The 19757-nt window shown below is 55.4% G+C and overlaps 1 protein-coding gene across 2 annotated transcripts in view; it reads left to right on the forward strand.

The window, feature by feature from the left end:
- Window positions 1–19757, forward strand: part of LOC104876049 (small conductance calcium-activated potassium channel protein 3) — a 125131-nt gene that overhangs the window by 75538 nt on the left and 29836 nt on the right. For both annotated transcript variants that reach the window (XM_010643921.3, XM_010643923.2), the window contains exon 3: window positions 721–1139. In XM_010643921.3, coding sequence (XP_010642223.1) covers window positions 721–1139 — 419 coding nt within the window. The remainder of the gene's footprint in view (window positions 1–720; window positions 1140–19757) is intronic.

The following is a 19757-nucleotide window of genomic DNA, read 5'->3' on the forward strand; positions in this document are numbered from 1 at the left end:
AAGCCAGGCATTGTAACAAGTGGGGTTGATAGCAATAGTGAACACCAACGACAGCTAAGTGTGCAGGTTCATAGCCGGAAGCTAACTGGGTGTGCCGGCTCTGGGCAGGACTCCGAGGGCCCCCAGCTGGGTGCCCCCCACGGCTCCCTGTCAGAAGCCCCCTTGTGGTTCCGACCAATTGGCTGTCAGTCGAGGTCCCACGACCCCTCCTCGGGTCTCAGGCTTTGCCATGGCAGCTCAGGTGCCAGGGAAGGAGCTGCTTCCTTGGCCGTGGACCCGGGGGTGCGGCCCAGCGCGGAGAGAGGAGCTGTGCTGGAACGGAGCTCCCAGGCCCTCTCCACGGTGCCACCTGCAACGCCGGGACCCCAGCCTGCCCTGGGGGTGCTCTGGGCCTTGCTGATGGGCCTGCTTCCTGAGCCGCTGAGCACGAGTTGCCAGCCCCAGCTCTTCCTGAGGCCTCGCATGGGGCAGACAGGAAAGTCCCCTCCTGGGCCCGGTGTGTGGGTGGGAGGAGTGGCGCCTGCAGGTCGCAGCCCGGACTGAGCAAGGCCTATCCGGGCTTCAGGGCCGGCTGTCTGAGCCAGGCCCGGAGAGAGCAGAGACGCTGTTTCTCAGCACAAGTCCACTCCCCGGGAGGAAACTGGTGCGGAAGGGCGTGGCTTGGCCAGGGCCCCCCAGCTGCGTGTCTGCCAGCCCCACTGACGCCTCTCTGCTCCGCAGCTCTTCGTGATCGACAACGGCGCGGACGACTGGCGGATAGCCATGACCTACGAGCGCATCCTCTACATCAGCCTGGAGATGCTGGTGTGCGCCATCCACCCCATCCCCGGCGAGTACAAGTTCTTCTGGACGGCGCGCCTGGCCTTCTCGTACGCGCCGTCACGCGCGGAGGCGGACGTGGACATCATCCTGTCCATCCCCATGTTCCTGCGCCTGTACCTGATCGCGCGCGTCATGCTGCTGCACAGCAAGCTCTTCACCGACGCCTCCTCGCGCAGCATCGGGGCGCTCAACAAGATCAACTTCAACACGCGCTTCGTCATGAAGACGCTGATGACCATCTGCCCCGGCACCGTGCTGCTGGTCTTCAGCATCTCGCTGTGGATCATCGCTGCCTGGACCGTTCGCGTGTGTGAGAGGTACGCGGCCTGGGGACGGGCAGGGTAGAGGCAGGGTGTGGAGGTGCCGGGGCAGAAAAGGAGCGAGGCGGGAAATGCCCCGTGTGAGCCGGACCGGGAAACACTGGAGACGTCGTCCGGGGTAACACGCGGAATTTCGGATTTTCTGCGGCAGCGAAGCCTTCTGGTCGCACTGCTGGCCCCCACTCAGGTGTAGCCCTTCGCAGTTTTCTTGTTGTCCCTCCCTCCTGGAGTTTAAGGACGTCCCTCGCGTTTCAAAGGCTCTGAGAAGCCCTGCAGGGGGAAACCTGTTTCCTTTCGTTTACTCCAGATTTTCTCAGTGGTTTTTGCCCACAGACCCTGCTCATTGCAGTGCTGCCGCCATTGTGTAGCAGCAGTGGCAACAGCAGCAGCGCCCCCAGGGCTGGTTAGGATGCGGGCCTCCTGGCCTCACCCCAGGACTTTGGAGCCAGAATTTGCATTTTAGGCCCACTGTGATTTGTACAGAGAAGTGGCTGAAGGGGGCAGTGAGGCCCATTCCAGAGCAGGGCTCCAGCCCCCTCGCCAGCTGCTCAGACTGCCAGGGAGGCGGAGGTCAGGACTGCTGTTCCCGCCTGTGCCACACTCTTGCTGCCCCTGTGACTCCCCACTTCCAGCCGACCCTGGCTGTGCCTGTTTATCAATCGCACGAGCCGTGTGAACCTGGCTAGCACCGTGGACTCTGCCCCTAAGGCCTGTGAGATGTGGGCCGAGTCACTCTGCCTCCCCGGGCACAGTGAAGGCCACCGAATAGAACAGAGGGATGTGCACTGTGTGTCAGAGGCGTGTAAAGCATCCTGTCCGATTTACACAGGCCCTAGGGGTCCATAACCCTCCAGCACAGCTGAATCTTCTGCAGTCTCTTGTGACAGCGGAGATACAAGCCGCAGAGAAGAGCGGCCCCACAGCCCCCGTGGGTGCCGCAGAGCTGTGTCTCCTGCCTGTTCTGCTCCGTGGGCAGTGCTGCTGTTTGCGCGTTTTCCTCCAGGCTGTGGTCTGAGGGAGGGGCTCTGGCAATGACCAAGGGCCCCTGAGGCCTGGTGCTGCGTGGGGAGGCTTTTCCCACACTGCCCGGCCACGTGGGCTCGCTGCTCTGAGTGCTTGGCTTCCATCCACCTTCTGCTCTCGAGTCAGCAGCATGGTGCCAGTCTCCCGACCATGCCGGGGACGGTGCCTTCCAGACAGGATCTGTTCTCAGAGTATTCAGAGGAGGTGACGTGTGCGTATTTCCGCGACAGAACATGGCAGGGGCAAGTAGTGACGATGACAGCGACAGGTAAGTCCTGGTGTGTGTGATCCTTAGGAATTCTATGGCTGCCTTCTCATAATTAGAACCAACCAACTCCTGTCATTTATTGGTTTACACTCTGCTTTCCTTTTAATCGATGGGAGCCAAGTTTTCTGACAGTAATAATGTTGAATTTGCATAGCCCTTCAAGGTATTGAAGTCTTCCTTGTCTTCAAATCAACCCCCTTTGGCTTGGATTTCAGACAATCACACAGGCAGCTAAGTGCGTACAAGTGAGTTTCACTGATTATTAAAACTGTTGCACATATGGGTGACTTGTTTTTTTTTTTTTTTTTGATACCAAACATTGGACTCGGAACTTTGCGCTTGTGAGGCAGGCGGCAGCACCACTGAGCTAAATCCCCAGCCCTGAGTGACTATTTTTTGACTGGAAAATAAACAAGTGTGTGGTTTCTTCCACTTATCTGCTGTTGAAAGAACCTTATATCCTGGGTCCCCTTGGACACTGGGCCTCTCTCAAACATGGGTCTTTTCTTCCCAGCTGAGTCCAAGGCAGAGGCTGCAGCGGGCAGAGAACAAGCCAGAAATCCTGCTGAAGCCTGTTTGCCTCTGGGAAGGTCATCTGGGCCACGGCTCCGTCTGATGGGGCGGGATCTGGTGTACGAGCACCGTGGGTGTCGCACTCTGGGCCAGTTCCATGGAAAATGCTTTGTCTCCCCGCTGCCGGCCTCACGCCGACAGGCAGAAGTACCACGGTGTTCCCACTGCGGTTTACTGATGTGAAGCTCCTGGTTCAGTGTCACAGAGTTGTGAGGGGACTCTGACTCTGAACACCATGCTTTTGTCATCAGCCAAGCTGGGTCCTGCCGTGCCAAGACCTGTGGTCTGCGTGGCCTCGGAGCTGACACTTAAACCCGGCCTCGCTCTCGTCTGCCACTGATGTCTGTGCCCGAGGCCTCTGGGTCACAGTGTCCCCAGGTTGACATCGGTCCACACAGACACGGCCGAGGCAGTGGACACCGTGAGCACCGCTCCTGTGCCCCGAAGAGCCCGGGTCTCACAGCCTCTCCTGGGGGCTGCGCCAGAGCTTGGTGGAGGACTTCCGGGCCGGCTCCTCTGCCTCCCAGGACAGGTCTGGGTGCCGAGGGGCTGCACTTCGCTGTCTGTCTGCCAAGGCCCAGCCCTGCTTCCCCGCACCCAGGAACAGCCCCAGTAAACCTTACTCAGAGAACGCTGATAACACCTCTCAGTATAGACCTTTCCTACCGATTTCTTTAGAATCAAGCTTAAGTGATCCTTGTCGGTGTCAAATAATAGATAAGATTGGCAGAGACTTCAAGACAGGAATTATTCAGCCAGAGAAGTCAGAAGCAGGGGGCTGGGACGTGCGGCTGAAGTGAGCCTGGTCGGGAGGGGTCCAGACAAGATGGCCTTGACCTCTCCCAGCCTGGCCTGGTGACGAGTCTGTCTCCTGTGACATCAGAGAGGGTGGGTGACTTGCCCAAGGTCACACAGAAGTGTGGCAGGTTCTACAGAAACCCATGGCTGCTGACCCAGAGCAGAGCTTGTTCATTTTCCGGGTGGCTTTCGTCAGCCTGGCCTTCTCTCCAGCTGTGTACACACACTTCTGAAGTTGCTATGGCGATCCCTCTTCAGCAAGACACATTTGAAAAGGCATTTCTCACGTCTTGGGCTGGCTTTTATGTGACAAGGCAGGTTTTTCACATCTTCTCCTGCGGGGAGGAGGGCTCGGTGAAAGAGCAGAGCAGCTGGGCTGTAGGGAGGGCAGTGACGAGGTGGCCTTGCGTTGCTGGGACCTGGCCAGGCATTGCATCACTGCGCGGGGCCACAGCACTGCGTCTTCTGGGATCCTTCTGGCTGCCTGCCCGGCTCCCGCCACCCCCGGGGCTCCGAGGGACCTCCCACAACACTCAGCGCCAGGCGCCTCCGGGAAGGGGATGGCGGCTGCCAGGGCCCCACTGCAGCGGGGCAGGGCTTTCCCTGTGCCCTGTACCACGGCCATTCACACTCTCGCCTTATCCTGCGGGCCTCAGCCCTGCTCCTTAAGCTTAAGCAGCCTCTGGCCTCTGGGGCTCCACCGTTGGTCGGTGCCTAGGGGTTCCAGCCTCTTAACAGGGTTTTGGGAGATGGTGTGAATTTTCATCTTTTCCTGCATACTGGTGTTGTATTGAGGAATGTGGCCTGGCCACTAGAATTGGAGGAAACAGTGCATTCCGTTTCTTCTGCAGACAGAGCCACCACTCCCACTGTAAGGCAGATAGAAAGAGGCTTCCTCCCTCCAGCCCTTTCAGCCCCTGCCTCAGACTTCCAGGTCCACCCGGCCAGTGGCCAGCAGCAGGAAGCAGGAGCATAGCCCTCCCTCTTCCTCTCTCTTCTCTGCGGCTCCCCATAACCTCCGGCAGGGCTCCGATCCCCAGAAAGCAGTGGGGGCGGTCTACAGGAGCACGTTATGGTGGGAGCCCCAGGCTGAACCCCACAGGTTGTGCAAGGCTGGGAAGAGCCTGGGACAATGAGGCTGAGGACTGAGGTCGTGTGCCCCTCCAGGCACTGCTCCATGGGGAGCTCCCGCGAGGATCCAGGAGGACCACGGGTGGGGGGGCGGTCAGAATGGATAGTTTAGCTAGCATTTAATATACAAGTAGGAAGAAGCACATGTGTCCAGTTTATAATCTGTATGCAGTGGGAAGAGTCCATGATTTGAAAAGTTTGCAACCAGTGTGCCAAGGATAATGTCTCAGGACACCGAGAGAGCCAGAAGCACCGTCCTGCAGCCCAAGCAATGAGAAATCAGCCTCTGCCAGGGCAGCGGGAGCCCTGCTGCTTACACAGGATCAGGACGGACTACTGACAGAGATGGGAGGGGATGGAATCCTATGAGGCCTCTGCAGTATTAAGGAAGAAAGAGGAACATAATCCTAAGGATGCAGGAGGATGCTTAATGATGAGAAATTAAAAGCAGCATTGGAAAATTCTTGGGTATCCCTAACTGCGCGAGAAAATCAATCGTTTCATTAGAGAATAGTGTGTCGATGTTAAATGAAAAATGTATCTGGTTTGCATAAATACAGAGTTTCATTGCTTCTGTAAAAGGAAAATCCACATTGGTGACCCTGAATTTTTTAAAATGTGGAATATAGAAGATAAATGTAATAGTTCTCTCAGAATGCAAAGGAGATGAGAGACAGGATAAGATAGAGTTGGAGGCTATGAAATCCATATTAAAACCAACAAGTAGTTATTTCAGAGGAAGAGGCCAGAAAAATGCAGGTGAAAGAATCATCCGAGATATACATGAAGAAAATTTTTCCAGAATTGGCCCTGCTGAGAAACGAGAGAGGCAGGTAGATCAGAGTAGGCAGGTAAAATTGGCTTCTGGCTTTCTAATGAGAAGTGTGAGGGGAGCCAGGCCTAAATCTACTCCAACAAATTCCTTTTCTGAAAAAATTATCAGGACAGAAGGCAAACGATCTGGGGGGCACACAGGCAATACACTGCTGACTTTTCCTCGTGTCTTTAAATTCCGAGAGACATCAAGATGCCTCCCCAGGGCATTAAATTTGATCCACCTGTCAACAAAAGAGGAACAGGTCATCCTTGGAGTTTTGTGGGCATAGAAGGGGATCAATCTATACTGGGGTGAAGGTGGAGCTTGTATTCTAGTTGACCAGAGGATGAGTCACAAGACCTTATGGAATGTTGTGCGTGAGACAGACAGCCCTGAAACTAGACAAACACAAAGTGAAGATTATAGTTATGCATGGATGCAAAACCAAATTCTGATGGAAAGGAAAGAGTAGGTTTATAAAACAAAAACAAAAATTCAGTAGTGATTAGAGAATTGTAAATCCTCACATTTAAATTTGAGAGAAAAGGGCTAGAAGGGATGCATTAAAAAAGTATTCTAAATTCATCAATTATCAGAGGACGATTTTTTTTCCCAAAAGCCCTATTTCCCGGGTTTAATATAATTATAGAAGTAGAGTTTAAGTCATTGTTTAAACCTAAAGGTGACTACAGCTAGATGTTTTAAAGTATAAAACAGCATCAGCCCTGAGTTACTTTTCCTGACATGTACCTCTCTGAGGTATGGGGTCTGTTATCACTCCATGCTACGTGTGTGCAGCGTGTGCTGGGTTGCACATCCAACCTGAGACCCCAGCTCTGTGCCCCCCAAGCCTCCCTGAGGAACATGTGCCTTTGAAGCCAACAGCACCTGAGTCCTCACAGCCATATACACAGGGAGACAGGAGGGAGCAACTTAAAGCAAAATGTATTCCCATGCTGCTTACAAAAGAGGTACCTAAAACATTTCTCCGGGGGGGGAATGATAATGAAAGATTTATTACATAAATGCAAATCAGATGGCAATAGAGCAGAAATCTTTATTTTAAACCACGTTGAATTCAAACCAAAAATTAAATGGTCCAGCAGAACCATTTGATACGGATAAAAATATACACAATAAAAGTATGAACTTTTGTGCAAAAAATGAGATCAAGAATTTGAATTACTGATTGTTTTAATTAATTGAAAAATATTAAACTTTGTAGCCTATAAACCAATAATGCATCTTCTTTTTAAGCATCTATGAAACATTTACAAAAATTGATCAACTTCTGGGTCACACACTGAGAAACATTAGAAAAATTGCTCAGGTGTATCCTGTGACCACAGCCATAAAACTTTAATTAAAAGGAAACTTTTGGGAAATATTTTTAAAGCAATCTCCTTAAATACAATTTTGTCAACATAGAATTCAGAACTACTGTTAAAGACTACTCAGAAACTTATTCCAATGTTGACCTTATATATCAGAGCTCAGAATGTGACCAAAATTGTATTCAGATGAAAAAATAACCTTTTAAGTTTTTATTATTAAAAAATGAAGAAGGAAAATTAATGGTATTCATTAGAATAATAAACCTCAGGAGAGCAGATTAAATTTATAGCAAACACAATAACAGAAATTAATGAATTTTAAAAAGCAAGACTGAATGTATAAATCCAAAAGATGTAGACTTTTAACAAATGTAATCAAATTTTGTTGTGTTATAAAATACAAACAAAATTATAGATTTTAAGGGAGAATATAGATTTAGAGTATATTTTAATAAATAAGCGAGAATAGCTTAACTCTTTTGAAAGAGGAGACCACTGAGGAAGCTTTATTAGATATTAAAGTGTATCATAAAACTGAGAGTAATTAAGTCCCTCTGGCATTACTGAAAAGTCACTAATGACAGATCAATGAAAATTAGTGGAACACCCTGAAATAAGCTCCAGTGTGTAGGAGCCCAATAGGGGAAGAAAACCAATTAGGAACCACGGACTATTCAATAAATGCTAATGGGGAGATGGGAGGCTGGGGTGAAAACTCACCTGGGAGCCCCCTTGCTGGACACCAGAGTAAATTTCAGGTGGAGTAAAGAGTCAGATGTGGAGGCAGAAACACAGACAGGATCCAGAAATCAAAGTGAATATTTAATCAGTCCTGGAATGAGAAAGAACTGGAAGACATAAAAGCCTCAGAAGGGATGAAACATGAAGGAGGAAGCTGGGTATTCAGTTAACACCACACGCACAGCTTTAGGTGTCTGTCCTTCCAAAATGTAAACTGATACAAAAAGCAAATGTTACCTAGGGACTGTTTGCAGCAACATGGCTGAGGTAAATAGCCTGATTGGCCACAGCAGGCTTTGGGAGCCAGCGATAGTGCCCCTGCCGCAGAGCACAGCCGCCAGGAAAGAAGTATGAGGAGCGAGAGACTAAGGCACAACACACATTCAGCTTCCCTGACCAAAGAGCTGCAAAACTCCAAGGAGACTTGGGGTTTTCTCCTCTGGGACTGACAAGCATTTAAGTGGATATAATTCAGTGCTGGCGAAGCTCTCTCTCCCGCAGAGGTGGTGGGTGGATGGATGGATGGTCTCTCTCACAACAAGAGCAAGAAAGAAACTGGCCTCTCTCTGGAACACAGTGTAACAAGTTGTTACAAATTGGAAGGTAACTTCAGTCCCCTCCCTCATCTACATCACGAGTCTTTAGCACGCTTATAATAGTGAAGAGTCAGAAACTAAGTAAATGCTCAGATGGATGTGGTCAAGTAAGTTACCGCATATTTGTAGGATGGGTTGTTGGGCAACAAATTTAAAAGTCAGCCTTAGGAAGACTATAATAAGATGGGAAAGTGTCACAATATAATATTTGCAAAAGCATACAATAGTTTTATATAGAATGTCACCATTGTAAAATACAGATCTACAATATACATAGAAATGATTGGAAAGTACATATTAAGTTTTCTCTGGACCCGTGTGGTGGTGCCTGCCTGTAATCACAGTGCTCTGGAAGGCTGAGGCAGGAGGGTCAAAAGTTTGAGCCTCGCCGGGCAACTTCAGGGCCCCTGCCCCAAAATAAAAACAATCTAAACAAACAAATACAAATGAGGCTGGGGATGCAGTTGAGTGAGAAGGCACTGGGTTCAGGCCTCAATCACACACAGTGTTCCTCCGTGAAACGTTCCCCTTCAGAGCTGGCAGCCAGTGGCCTAAGCCAACGAGGCTGCAAGACGCCAGCACCCAGGTCAGGGCGCAGCCCACAGCCCCACTGAGTCCTCTGCAACTCCCAGCTCCGGCGCCTCATCTAGTGGGGGAGCACGGAATATGCCAGTGAGAAAGACGGGGCAAATCCAGAAAAGGAGGGGCGTGCAGGCCCCGGATGGAGCGCGCGGGGTTCCTCCTGGCTCCGAGACCCGGCCCCCGCAGGGACGCCCGGCTGAGCTCCGTACCCCCTGGCGCCCCCTGCTCCGGCCTGCTCCTCCTCCCCTGGGCACCTCTTCCATTCCCGGTGCACACTGGGCCCCCCACTGCTCCACGGCCCAAACTCTCTCGGATTCAACCACGCAGTGTGCGTGTGTGCGCTTGTGTGTGTACACACGCACTGCTTGACAGTTCAACACAGAAACTGTTAGTTTGTGGTTAGCCTCTTTGTACTCTTATTTGTGTTAAATATTTATATATTAATTATAAATCGCATTGTAATTAAAGGACAACATCGCTTAGAAAGGAGGATCAAGAAATGGAGAAACGGGAAGTGCCGTGAGATGTGCGTTGGGAAGGGCTGGATGCGCGTGAACCGATCCCACCCCTGCACCCCAGCCGGTTTCGCGGCTCTCTCCTGCTGGAAACGAGGTCTTTTGCCCCTGGGATGTTTGTCTGAGGGGCCAGCCGGGGGAGGGCCGTCCTTTCTGCCTGGGGTGCCCGCCTTCTCGCTGCAAGGACAGGCACAGCTGGCACCAGGCTGGATGTGTGGCCCGGAAGTCACCGTTTCTTCCAGTGGGCGCCTCACGCACCTGGGCTCAGCTCGAGTCCTCTGGTACCAGAGAAAAGGGCTGCACCCTGGGAGGGGACAGCGCCCAGGATCTCACACGGGTGAGCGCCCTAGAGGGGCGAGGCAAGGAAGGGAGGGGTCCACAGGCGCCGGGCTCAGCTGCGTGAGGGTGGCTTTGGTCCAGACAGGAAGTCCATGTTCCGTCAGCTTTTCCCCCTCCGGCTCCCACTGTGCCTGCGTTTCCAGTGGGGCTGTGAGGACGGGCTCCCTGGCTCACCGGGTCCGCGTCCCCTGGGTGCCGGCTCCTCCCACCCTGCCTGCGCTCCTCCCCTGGCCTCCCCGGCTGAGCCCACTGCCCCCAGGGCCCTGGTTCCTCAGCGCTGGTCCGGCGGTCAGGGGTGGGAGCCACACCCTCTGCCATACCTGGTGCCCTGCTCTGCCTGGGGCCTCCCTGCCCTCTGCGCCCTGCCCAGGATTTGGGGGCAGCCGAAATCCCTGGCGCCCGCCGTCCCTCACGCACCCGGGCGTTTTGTGCTCACTTTTGCCTGCAGACTCGAGCAGACAGGACTGGCAGCTCCGACACCAACACCGGCGAGGGGCACCAAGCCGCCTTGTGAGGCCCCTTGTGGGAATGCTAAGCCCGTTTCAGCCACGGTGCCGGGCAGCATGCTGGCTCTCAGCCAAGGACTCACCTGGGGCGGGGTGCAGCCCGAAGCCAAGCCAGCCGGCTTCCCGCACCCCGCACAGATGCCTCCCTGGACCTCGGCGCAGGGATCTCCTCGCTGAACTGTGCCTCACTTGCAGGCAGCTGACCTAGAATTGTCTTTTCTTTTGGTTCTGAGAACTGAGCTGCCTCCCCAGCCCCCTCTGGCACAGGGTAGCTCAGACCTGCAGTCCTGCCTCAGCCTCCCAGGGCTGAGTTACAGGTGTGAGCCACACACTGGGCAGAGCTCCTCCACGCTGGCCAAATTTAGCTCCTTGTAGTTTCTGTCTTGAACCCTAACCCGCTGCCCGTACCCTCAGCAAAGGTGCCCTGCAGCCGTGCTCATCAGCTGACCCGGGCCGGTGGCTCCCAAGAGCCCTTGTAGCGGCATAGCAGCTCCTGTGTGGGGAGCAAACTCCCCTCCTTCTCCCCGAAGGCGCCTGAGGAGTGAAGACAGATCCTGAGCTCTGACGAGTGCGCTCCAGGCTCATCTGAGGAGACTCGGTCTCCCGGCCATCTGTGTTCCCACAGGGTGCGGCGGGGCTGCTCACCACGCCCGCTGTTGGGCAGGGTCCCTCGGGCCCCAGCACGAGGGAGTGAGGCCGCAATGCACAGCTTCCAGTTCCCTGGTTTCCTTTCCTTAATCCAGCCACAGAAGCCCCGTTTAGCCTGAGTCTGGCAGGAAGCAGCTTGCACTCTGCCCTGTGCAGCCACCGCTGGACAGGAGCCAGCGCCAGAGGTTGAGGCCAGAAGGGTGGTCAGCCAGGCGGGGAGAGGCCAGACTCGAGCGCCCTGGCTAAGGACTGACCTAGGGACCCTTCTCTCTGCCTTGGTTTTCCTACTGGTTAGCAGTGGCTTCCAGGCTCCTGTAGAGCAGTAAGCCATTCACAGACCTCACAACAGACTTTCTAAGAGGTGGGCACAGGGTGTGCAAAGGCCCTGAGGTATGAAGAGCTGTGTGTATGGCGTCACTGAGAAGGGAGTGTGGGGAGCTGAGTCTCGGAGCGGGTAGGAGACCGAGAATGGAGGCCTGAGGGCAGCGTGTAAGCCTTGAGCTGTGTGTACTGGGAGCCTGTGGAGAGCTCTGCATAGGTGTCCACCCAGTCTGGTTCACACTGAGACTGCCAGAGGGCTGCTGTCTTGACGCACTGGAGAAGACACCTACTTGGAGGACCAGGAGGCCACTGCAGCGGGCCAGGCGAGGCAGAGTGATGCTGAAGAGGGCGGCATGTGGAGCCCTCCGACACCCTGTGACCGGCCAAGGTTTCACGTGCGTGTTTCCTGCCGGATGCCCCTCACAGAGCCGGGGGAGTTCATCCTGTCACCCCTCTGTTCTCCCTCTGCTTCTCTATTTTTGACTTTTTTTTCGCAGGAACTTTATCAGTTAGTATTAGTTTTTGTCTGCAAGTAACTAGAAGCCAATAAATAATAATAGCTTAAAGAAAATAGGAATTTCTTTCTCATGCGAAAGAAGCCTGGAAAAGCATCAAAGCCACAGGCTCCCTTTCCCTTGTTGGCCTACATCCTTGATATATGGCTTCTTCTTCGTATTTCAAGAAGGCCGCTGGAGCTCCAGCCATTTTTCTACCCTCTAGTCAGCTGGACAGGGTAGATGTTTGTTGTCTTCAAGAACATTTCCTGGAAGGAGCCGGACGTGGTGGCACGCACCTGTAATTCTAGCACGCGGGCAGCTGAGGCAGGAGGATTGCTGTGAGCTCAAGGCCAGCCTGGGCTACACAGTGAGACCCTGTATCACCGCCCCCAAAAAGGGACATTTCCTGGAAGGAGCACACACGGCTTCCACTCGCACTCCTTGGTCATTCACATGGCTGAGAAATGGAGTCTTAGTACCTGAGCGCCGTCGCTCGTTCCTGGCTTCTCTTGAAGAAGAGAAGACGCTCTGGAGTGGAAGTCGTTGCTTAGGCTCAGCATCGCGCTCTGCCCTCGCCCTGCCAGCCCAGCTCTGAGCGCGCGGTGTTTATCCTATGAAGCCACGCAGATCCACCTCCCCGACGCAGATCCCTGCTGTCTCCCTGGACTGGAGAAGTCGCTCTTCTGGCTTCCAAGTTCCCTGCCGCTGCCCCATTCTGCCGCCCCACACGCACACAGCTCCCGGGCTCCTAGACAGTTGCATCCCTTAGTTAGGGTCCCAGCCATCACCCACACGCAGCCGCCGTGTTTTGTCAGCTACGTGAGCAGTGGAGACGCCCGCCTCTGCGCCATTGCCTTGAGACGGAGAAGATGGGGCGCCGCAGTCAGGAAACCTGGGCCACCTGTGTGACCCCCAGAGTCGCTGCCTGCCCATGCTGAACCCAGTGCCGGTGGCCCGTCCTCCTCCCCAGTCCTGCATTCCTGGTCTGTAGACGGAGATCCAGGTGTCTCCACCCACAGAAGCTGCCCGACGCTGGAACCGAGCACACAGGACACTTGCTCTGCTGTGTCTTGTGCGAGCCTGCGTGGAGCCAGCAGCCGTGGATGAGGACAGGGTGGGCGGCTCGGCAGGGCTCGGGTTCGTCCCGGCCCCCGACTGCAGGACCCCGAGCCCAGCTGCAGCTCTCCACGGTGCAGTCATTCCTTGGTACTCAACTGCTTGGAAACTCATCAAATTGGGTACTTGACAAATTTTTGCTTGGTTGGTTGGTCTTTGGCTTCTTGAGACAAGGTCTCACTGTAGTTCAGGCTGGCCTTGAACTCATTATGTGCCCAGGCTGGCCTCAGCCTCCAAGAGTGCTGGGATTATAGGCGTTGGCTGCCATGCCCTGTGACTCTCAAGGGAGTATGATGTGGAATGTTGTTCCAGCACTCTTAGTTTGTTTGGTGCTTAAGATTCAAGTTGGAAGGAGCTCTCCACTACCTCTTCCTCGACGGACTTTCCAGCCCAAACAACTTTCTTCACCCTTGTCATTTTGAACTTGTTGTGCCTCCTGGACTCAATTAATGGGAACGGAGGTGCTGCTGTATTTGCTAAACTGAAGAGTTTTCCTGCGGATAGAGGCTGTGTTGGGGAAATGGAGAAAGAACCCGTGAGCAGAGTGAATCTGGTTTTCTTTCGGGTTGGGCACAGGGTCGTTTTACGATTCCTTTGAGGACATGGTCTGGTCTCAGAAGAAAATGACAGAAAGACGACTTCAGTGGGAACACCCTCCCTGTTCAGTGCAGGAGCAGAGCCCATTGTCCTTGGATGTCACTGTCAGTTTGGGGAGAAGGAATGGGGAGTTGTGTGAGACTTTCTGAGCAAATAGGTACCAAGTTGAACACAGTAGAAACTGTGTTGTCAGACTGACAGAATTAAGTAAATGCGGATAGAGTGGCTTTCTAATTATTTTGTCAAAGTTAACACGTGAAATTGTTTCCACTTAGTTAACCAACATTCTTAATTTGTTCTGGTCTTATTTGATGGATTTGTTTAGGGAAGAAATATGTCTTAAGGCTTTGCATTATTTCAGAAATCAGACTGGCCCTCCGGAGACTGCTGGTCTCTCATGGTGGCCGCAGCGTGCTGAGCGCAGGGGGACAGAGACGGCCGCTCCTGGAGTCCAGTTAAGGCTGAGCTCAGGCAGAGGACAGAGCCAGGCTTGCTGAGTGCTGGGGAAGATCTGTTATCTTCTGTGCTGTTATCTCCATTTCCTAGAAGGAAAACCGAGACCAGGAGCTGTGGTGGCCTCACCGGCCTGTGAGGCTGCCTGTCCCGCCTCGGGTCTGTCCCAGAAAGGCCCCCGGAGCAGACCTCCTGGCAGGCTGGGGTGGAGGAGCTTCCCACATGGGGGAAGTGAGCCCGGCTGCACAGCTGCTCAGGATCCCCCACCTGGAGCCCTGGCCCCTCTCCGGGCCCAGGCCAGGACCCTGAGCCGATGGCAGCGCTCGTGTGAGCAGGTGGCAAGGGCAGCGGTGGGCGTGCTCCTGAGGGAAACTGCTTCCCGGAAAAGTCTGGGCAGCTGTGCCATTGCCTGAGGGAGCTTAATAAATATCACCCACAGGAAGAGCAGGAGCCGATGGTGGATGGGCGAGTGCTGAGGTGCCCTGTGGTCCCCGTCCTCGTCCTCATCACAGCCTCCTCTAATCACGACAGACCTGACAGAAAACAGAACTCGGCTCTGCCGCCTGCGTCTGCCTCCCTCCCCGGCCGGCTCGCTGGCTGTGGCTAGCGCTGGCGCTGTGTCTGTCCACAGTCCCCTCCCCACGCTCCTGCTTTGTTCCTGGCTGGCTCCCTCCTGCCAGCTCCCAGCCCAGAAAGTGTCAGAGGTGGGCTGTTGGGTTTTTTCAGGCAGCATTTTGTTGCCTGGCAACATGTCCCAAGCGCCTTCTGGGGTGGCTGCTTCCTCTAAACCAGAGCCAGGACCTTGGGTCCAGTGTCGTGGGGAGGACGGAGAGAGGGACAGACTGACGGACGGCCTTCCTTCCGAGTGACTCTGAGTGCAGCCCTTCTGGCAATTCCACAGCGGCCCAGCCCCGGGCTCACCTGTCCCACTGGGTCTCAGGGATCCTGGGGTCCAGGGCTCAGAAGTCCTGAGCTGGAGCCATCAGAGGCTTGCGGAACCGGGAGACACCTGCGCTGCTGGGGCCTGGGCAATCAGCCCAGCTGCAGCTGTAGGTCCCACGGAGGCAGGAGGGGGACACAGGGCCAGGGAAGGGAAGTGGCTCGTCCAGCCCAGCACAGTAGTTGGAGTCTCTCCTGGGCTGCCCTTGGGCAGAAAGAGGCAGCACAGCAGAGAGCAGCACCCCGGATGGGGCCCTGCTGTCCTCTGCCGCTATTTCCTGACCGGAACCCCGTGGGGCCCGTAAGGCAGAGGGTGCCCCCCGGTGCAGGGCGTGGGAGACACAGCTGTGCCTCAGGCAGAGCTGGGCTCCCAGGCTGTGACCGGTGTCCCCGAGGAGAACCCACCAGCACAGCCACTGCCACCCTCCTGCGACACCTGTTACCACCACCAGGCTGACAGAGGGCAGGCTTCCCGTGAATCTGTCTCTTCAAAGATGCCTCTTCAGGCCGAGGTGGGCGCGTGGGCAGCAGGCAGGAAATGGCTCTCTGAGGGCCCGGCTGGGAGGAGCCCTGCCGCTCATGGGCCCAGGCCCCTCGCTCTGGAAGATACGAAGGCTCCACTCGGCACTGTGAGGCTGTGGGAGGGAAGGGTACACTCCCCCTTCTGACCTGCAGAGAAGGAGTTTCTGATGGTCCTTGCCTCTGTGTCTTGTTCTTTCTTTTCCTCCAGCAAGAATCCCTCAGTTCAAGAGGCAGATAAAAGGGATTCCAGCTGTGGGGGCAGCCTGTCCCTTCCTTGTGCTCTTGGGGCCGAGGAGAAAACACCACCAGTGTGGGAGCCTCCCCAAAGCAGCTGCTCTCAGTGCAGGGTGTGCTGGCCTCAAGGACTTCGATGCCCCCCAGCAGGAGAGCCCCTCTCGAGGGAAAGCAGGACGGGTGATTGGCTGTCTCCGTGCCTTTTTCCACAGAGCACCCGGCTTCACTATTTGCATTATTTCTAGTATATTCCAGAACTTTCCTCTTCATGATGCCAGTCAAGCTCCAGTGACTTGGCTGTGGGACAGGTGGGCCTAGGCCAGCACCAAGGAATTGACTCCCCCAGACCTGGTGCCCTTTACCTGGCCACCTTGAAGACAGGGCAGCATCCCTTCCTGGACGCCAGGCCTGTGGACAGAGGATGCTGTCCCTGACCCTGTGCTCAGCCTCTCGTGCTGGAGCAGACCCTCTGCAGGTCCCTTCGCCCTCAGGCTCCTCGACTTCGGCCTCCCCCTGTGGGAACCTCTTTGCCACCTCTGCTGAGTGAGAATTCTTCTACCTGGTCCCCCTGGGCTCTCCTCAGCACCCCTCTTCTCGGTCTGGAAGCCACCCGGCCAGCGCTCCCACATCCTGCCCCGGAAGCCCCACTGATCCGGGAAGCAGAAATAAGAACACTTCCTTCCAGGCCTTTCCAGTCCTCTCTGCTCTTGGTCACGGGTGATCCCCACCTCCTCCCACTCAGCCTGTCCAGGTGAGATGGCCGCTTTGTGTCTCCCGAACATTCATTGCCTGGTGAGCGGCCGGCCTTTCCTTCTCTCGGGAAAACGTAGCTGAGGGGAAAGATGTCCTTTCCACTGGGGCTGTAGGCAGGACGGCCGCACTCCCTCTGCGGGGTGCCATTCACACCGAAGCCTGTGACAGGCACCCCTGGTGCCTCGAAGCAGGGCGGCCCTGGCTCGGGTGGACTCCTGAGAACTGAGGCTCATTATACAGATCCCGGCTCTGACACCGAGAGGCGGAAATCCCCGGAAGTCTCCGCCCAGCTCTGCTTCCTGGAGCCCTCACATGGTCAGGCACAAGGCTGAGGCTCAGGCAAACCCGGGTCCTGTCCCAAGTCTGGCGAGCCCGCCTTGCAGCTCAGGAAGAGGAGGAACGAGGAGCAAGGCTCCTGCTCCGTGTGAAGCCAGGGGCGCATGGCCGCAGTGCCTGGTGAGCGGAGGGATGGTGGCTACTTGGGTTCCAGTGAGCCCCGTCAATCCCCAGACCTTACACCTCACAGAGAGTCCTAGAAATAAACTGAGAGGAGAAACGGGTGGTTTAAGGTGTCAGGACACGCTTTGTGAGGATCCCAGCTACCTGGGTCTTGTCTGTCCATGAGTTCCCGAGCTGCATTCTGAAAGCCCAGCAGGATGCCCCAGTGGTGGAGCTGAGCGACCAGGGTAATGGCCGCCTCCCCAGAGCCCTGGGGGCACAGGAGCAGCACAGCTGCAGCAGGCACAGCCGGGCACTGCAGCCGCCACGGACGGGCCCTGGCCGGGAGGCAGGCGGGGACAGGCGGGACGTCTAGCAGCTCCCTCCTCAGACGTAGGGCCTTGCTCTTCTGACAGGTGGCCTCGGCTGTCCTCGTGTCCCAGATGGTGAATCATTTCTGCCGGGCTGGCTGGAGTCCCAGGCTTCCCTTCCATGAAATCAGATCAGAGCACACACGCTCAGAGAGAGAGAGGGAGAGAGAGAGAGAGGGAAAGGATGCGCACCTTCGACTCCATGACACACAGAGGAACAAACGTTTGTCCTCCACAGTCGTCGTCGCCCAGCAAGGGCGTGTGTGTGCCCGCGTGTGTGTGCCCTGCCTGTCTACAGAGGAGGCCAGGCAGCAGGAGCCGCTGTCGGATTTGGAGCGGAGATGTCTTGGGCTCTGGGGGAGTCCCTGGCTACAGTGTGGCCAAGGGGAGCACAGGACCACCCTGGGACAAGGAGACTAGTTGGGGACAATGCAGAGGGCAGAGGCTGCTTCGGCGGGAGAGGCCCGGGCAGCAGGGCGGATCAGTTCAGTCGATTTACCTGCTGTCCCCCACGGCACCCCCCCCCTGCTGGGGCCGCCCTTCTGGCCCCACATGGCTCTGAGGCCACAGGGCTCCCTGGGCCCTTGCGTCACTTCACCCCACCTGTATCTGGCCGTCCGTGTGTCTCACCTGCCCGGCCCCTACGCCCACCTGCCCACCTGCTCCTCAGCACCAGCCGCTCGGCCGGGCTCCCCGCAAGGCCGTTGTGCAGAGACGCCGTGCTCCGGGTGCCCGCCCTGCCCCTCACCCTGGCAGCACTGTGAGTGTGGCTTGGTGCCTGCTGCCTTCCCTGACCGTGAGTGTCACAGAGCAGACACCAGCCTGGCTTGCAGGGCCATGCCTGTACGCACCGACTGGTGAACTCACTGAGTAGGCCTGTGGGCGGGGTGTGCGCGCCCATGTGTGCGCCCTGTGTGTGTGTGCACAGGACCCCCTGACCGTCCCGTGGAAACTGTGCACGTTTTGCCCCAGACCGGGCAGCGCAGACCACGTGCTGGCCTCTACCACGCCGCCTCCCAGCGCAGTGGAGGACACCCTTCCTTTCCATGGGAATACGTTTCGTCCAAACATATTGTTTGTCTCCATTTTCATGAATTTTATTAAACATTTCCAAATCAGGAAACATGGAAATATTTTTTAATAGGAAGAAAGAAAACATTGCAAATTGAGAAACCGGCTCAGAAGGGCTTGCCAGAGGAGCCATCTGGTTTTTAATTCAATAACCATCCAGAGAGGTGGACAGTGCTCCCCCAGGAGAGCGCGGATGGTGGAGGGATGGCAGCTGGTGTCCCCAAGGGAGGAGCAAAACCAGGAGCTCAAGGTGCTGCCCAGAGGAGGCAGCGGGGTTGGGGTTCAGATGTCCGCATCAGCCTACAGAGGGGCATCCAGATGTGGGGCGCCAGCCAGATGTGCCATAGAGACAGGGAAGCCACCTCCTCCTCCGGAAGAGCCACCCTGTCCAGCCTGAGCTCGCAGGGACCGGCTGTACATTTGTGTCCTGTCGCAGTTCCGCCACTGCTGGTTTGGGCATCTTCCAAAACCGTCTGAGGCCTTGCCCCGTGCTGTGCAGCTGGAGATTAAGGACTAGATTTAGATTTGCCTAGGAAAGACCTGGGCTGGTACTGTGAGTTACCTGGTAGAGGGGATGATCCTCATCTTCCTAAATTCAAGGCCATTAGAAAAATGGGACAGTGTGTGCAGGGACGGGGCCAGAGGGGCGGCCTTGTGCCTACCGTGTCATCGTGACGTGTGGTCATCCCCGGGTCCCCAGCAGCTTCTGGGTCACATGTTAAGACGTTTGTAGAGGAAATTATTTATTAGAAAAGCATATTTTCGCCTTGATGTGAATTCAGCTGTAGCTGGAATCAGTGGTAATAGCCTTGAAATCACCCTGAGCCATTTCTTCCTCTACTAACTTTGAATTTCAGTGATGCTGTTTTGCACACCTCAAGCATTTCTCAGATACTTCTAAGCTCACAATGCCCTGAAGAATGGTGACTTCACCCCAGCTTCTCCATGGAGCTGGAATCACACGCCTTAACCTGCAGGGCATTGGACAATTAGAGTTGATTGTGCTGGGGGCCTGGGCAGAGGCAGAGGCAGAGGCAGGGATGGGAGCGGAGCCCAGGACTGCTGGACAGTGCCTCCCCTTCGGGGCTCGCCTCTGACACAGGCTGACCAGCACCGTTGACTGCTGGCAGGCTGAGCAGGGCGGCGGGCCCTGCCTGGCAAGGACGCAGGCTCCATGCCCCTCTGTGCCCTGCTCACTGCAGCTGCTGCTCCAGGTATCGGGAGAGCTGCGGTGAGCCCTGAACTGAGCCTGGCCGTCACCCTCCCAGCTCCTGGGCTTGGTGCAACAGCCCTTGCTGTGCAGGCATCTTTCCCACATCCCTTTCCTTCACTGCTTGATGAATCTGTACTGAGCAGAAGGCATGCAGCAGTGAAAAACCAGGAAAAACCCCTTCCTTCATTCAGCTTTTTTTTTTTTTTTTTTTTTTTTTGG

Source organism: Fukomys damarensis, unplaced genomic scaffold, assembly GCF_012274545.1.
Source record: "Fukomys damarensis isolate Sample0158 unplaced genomic scaffold, DMR_v1.0_HiC HiC_scaffold_33, whole genome shotgun sequence".
Taxonomy (NCBI): Eukaryota; Metazoa; Chordata; class Mammalia; order Rodentia; family Bathyergidae; genus Fukomys; species Fukomys damarensis.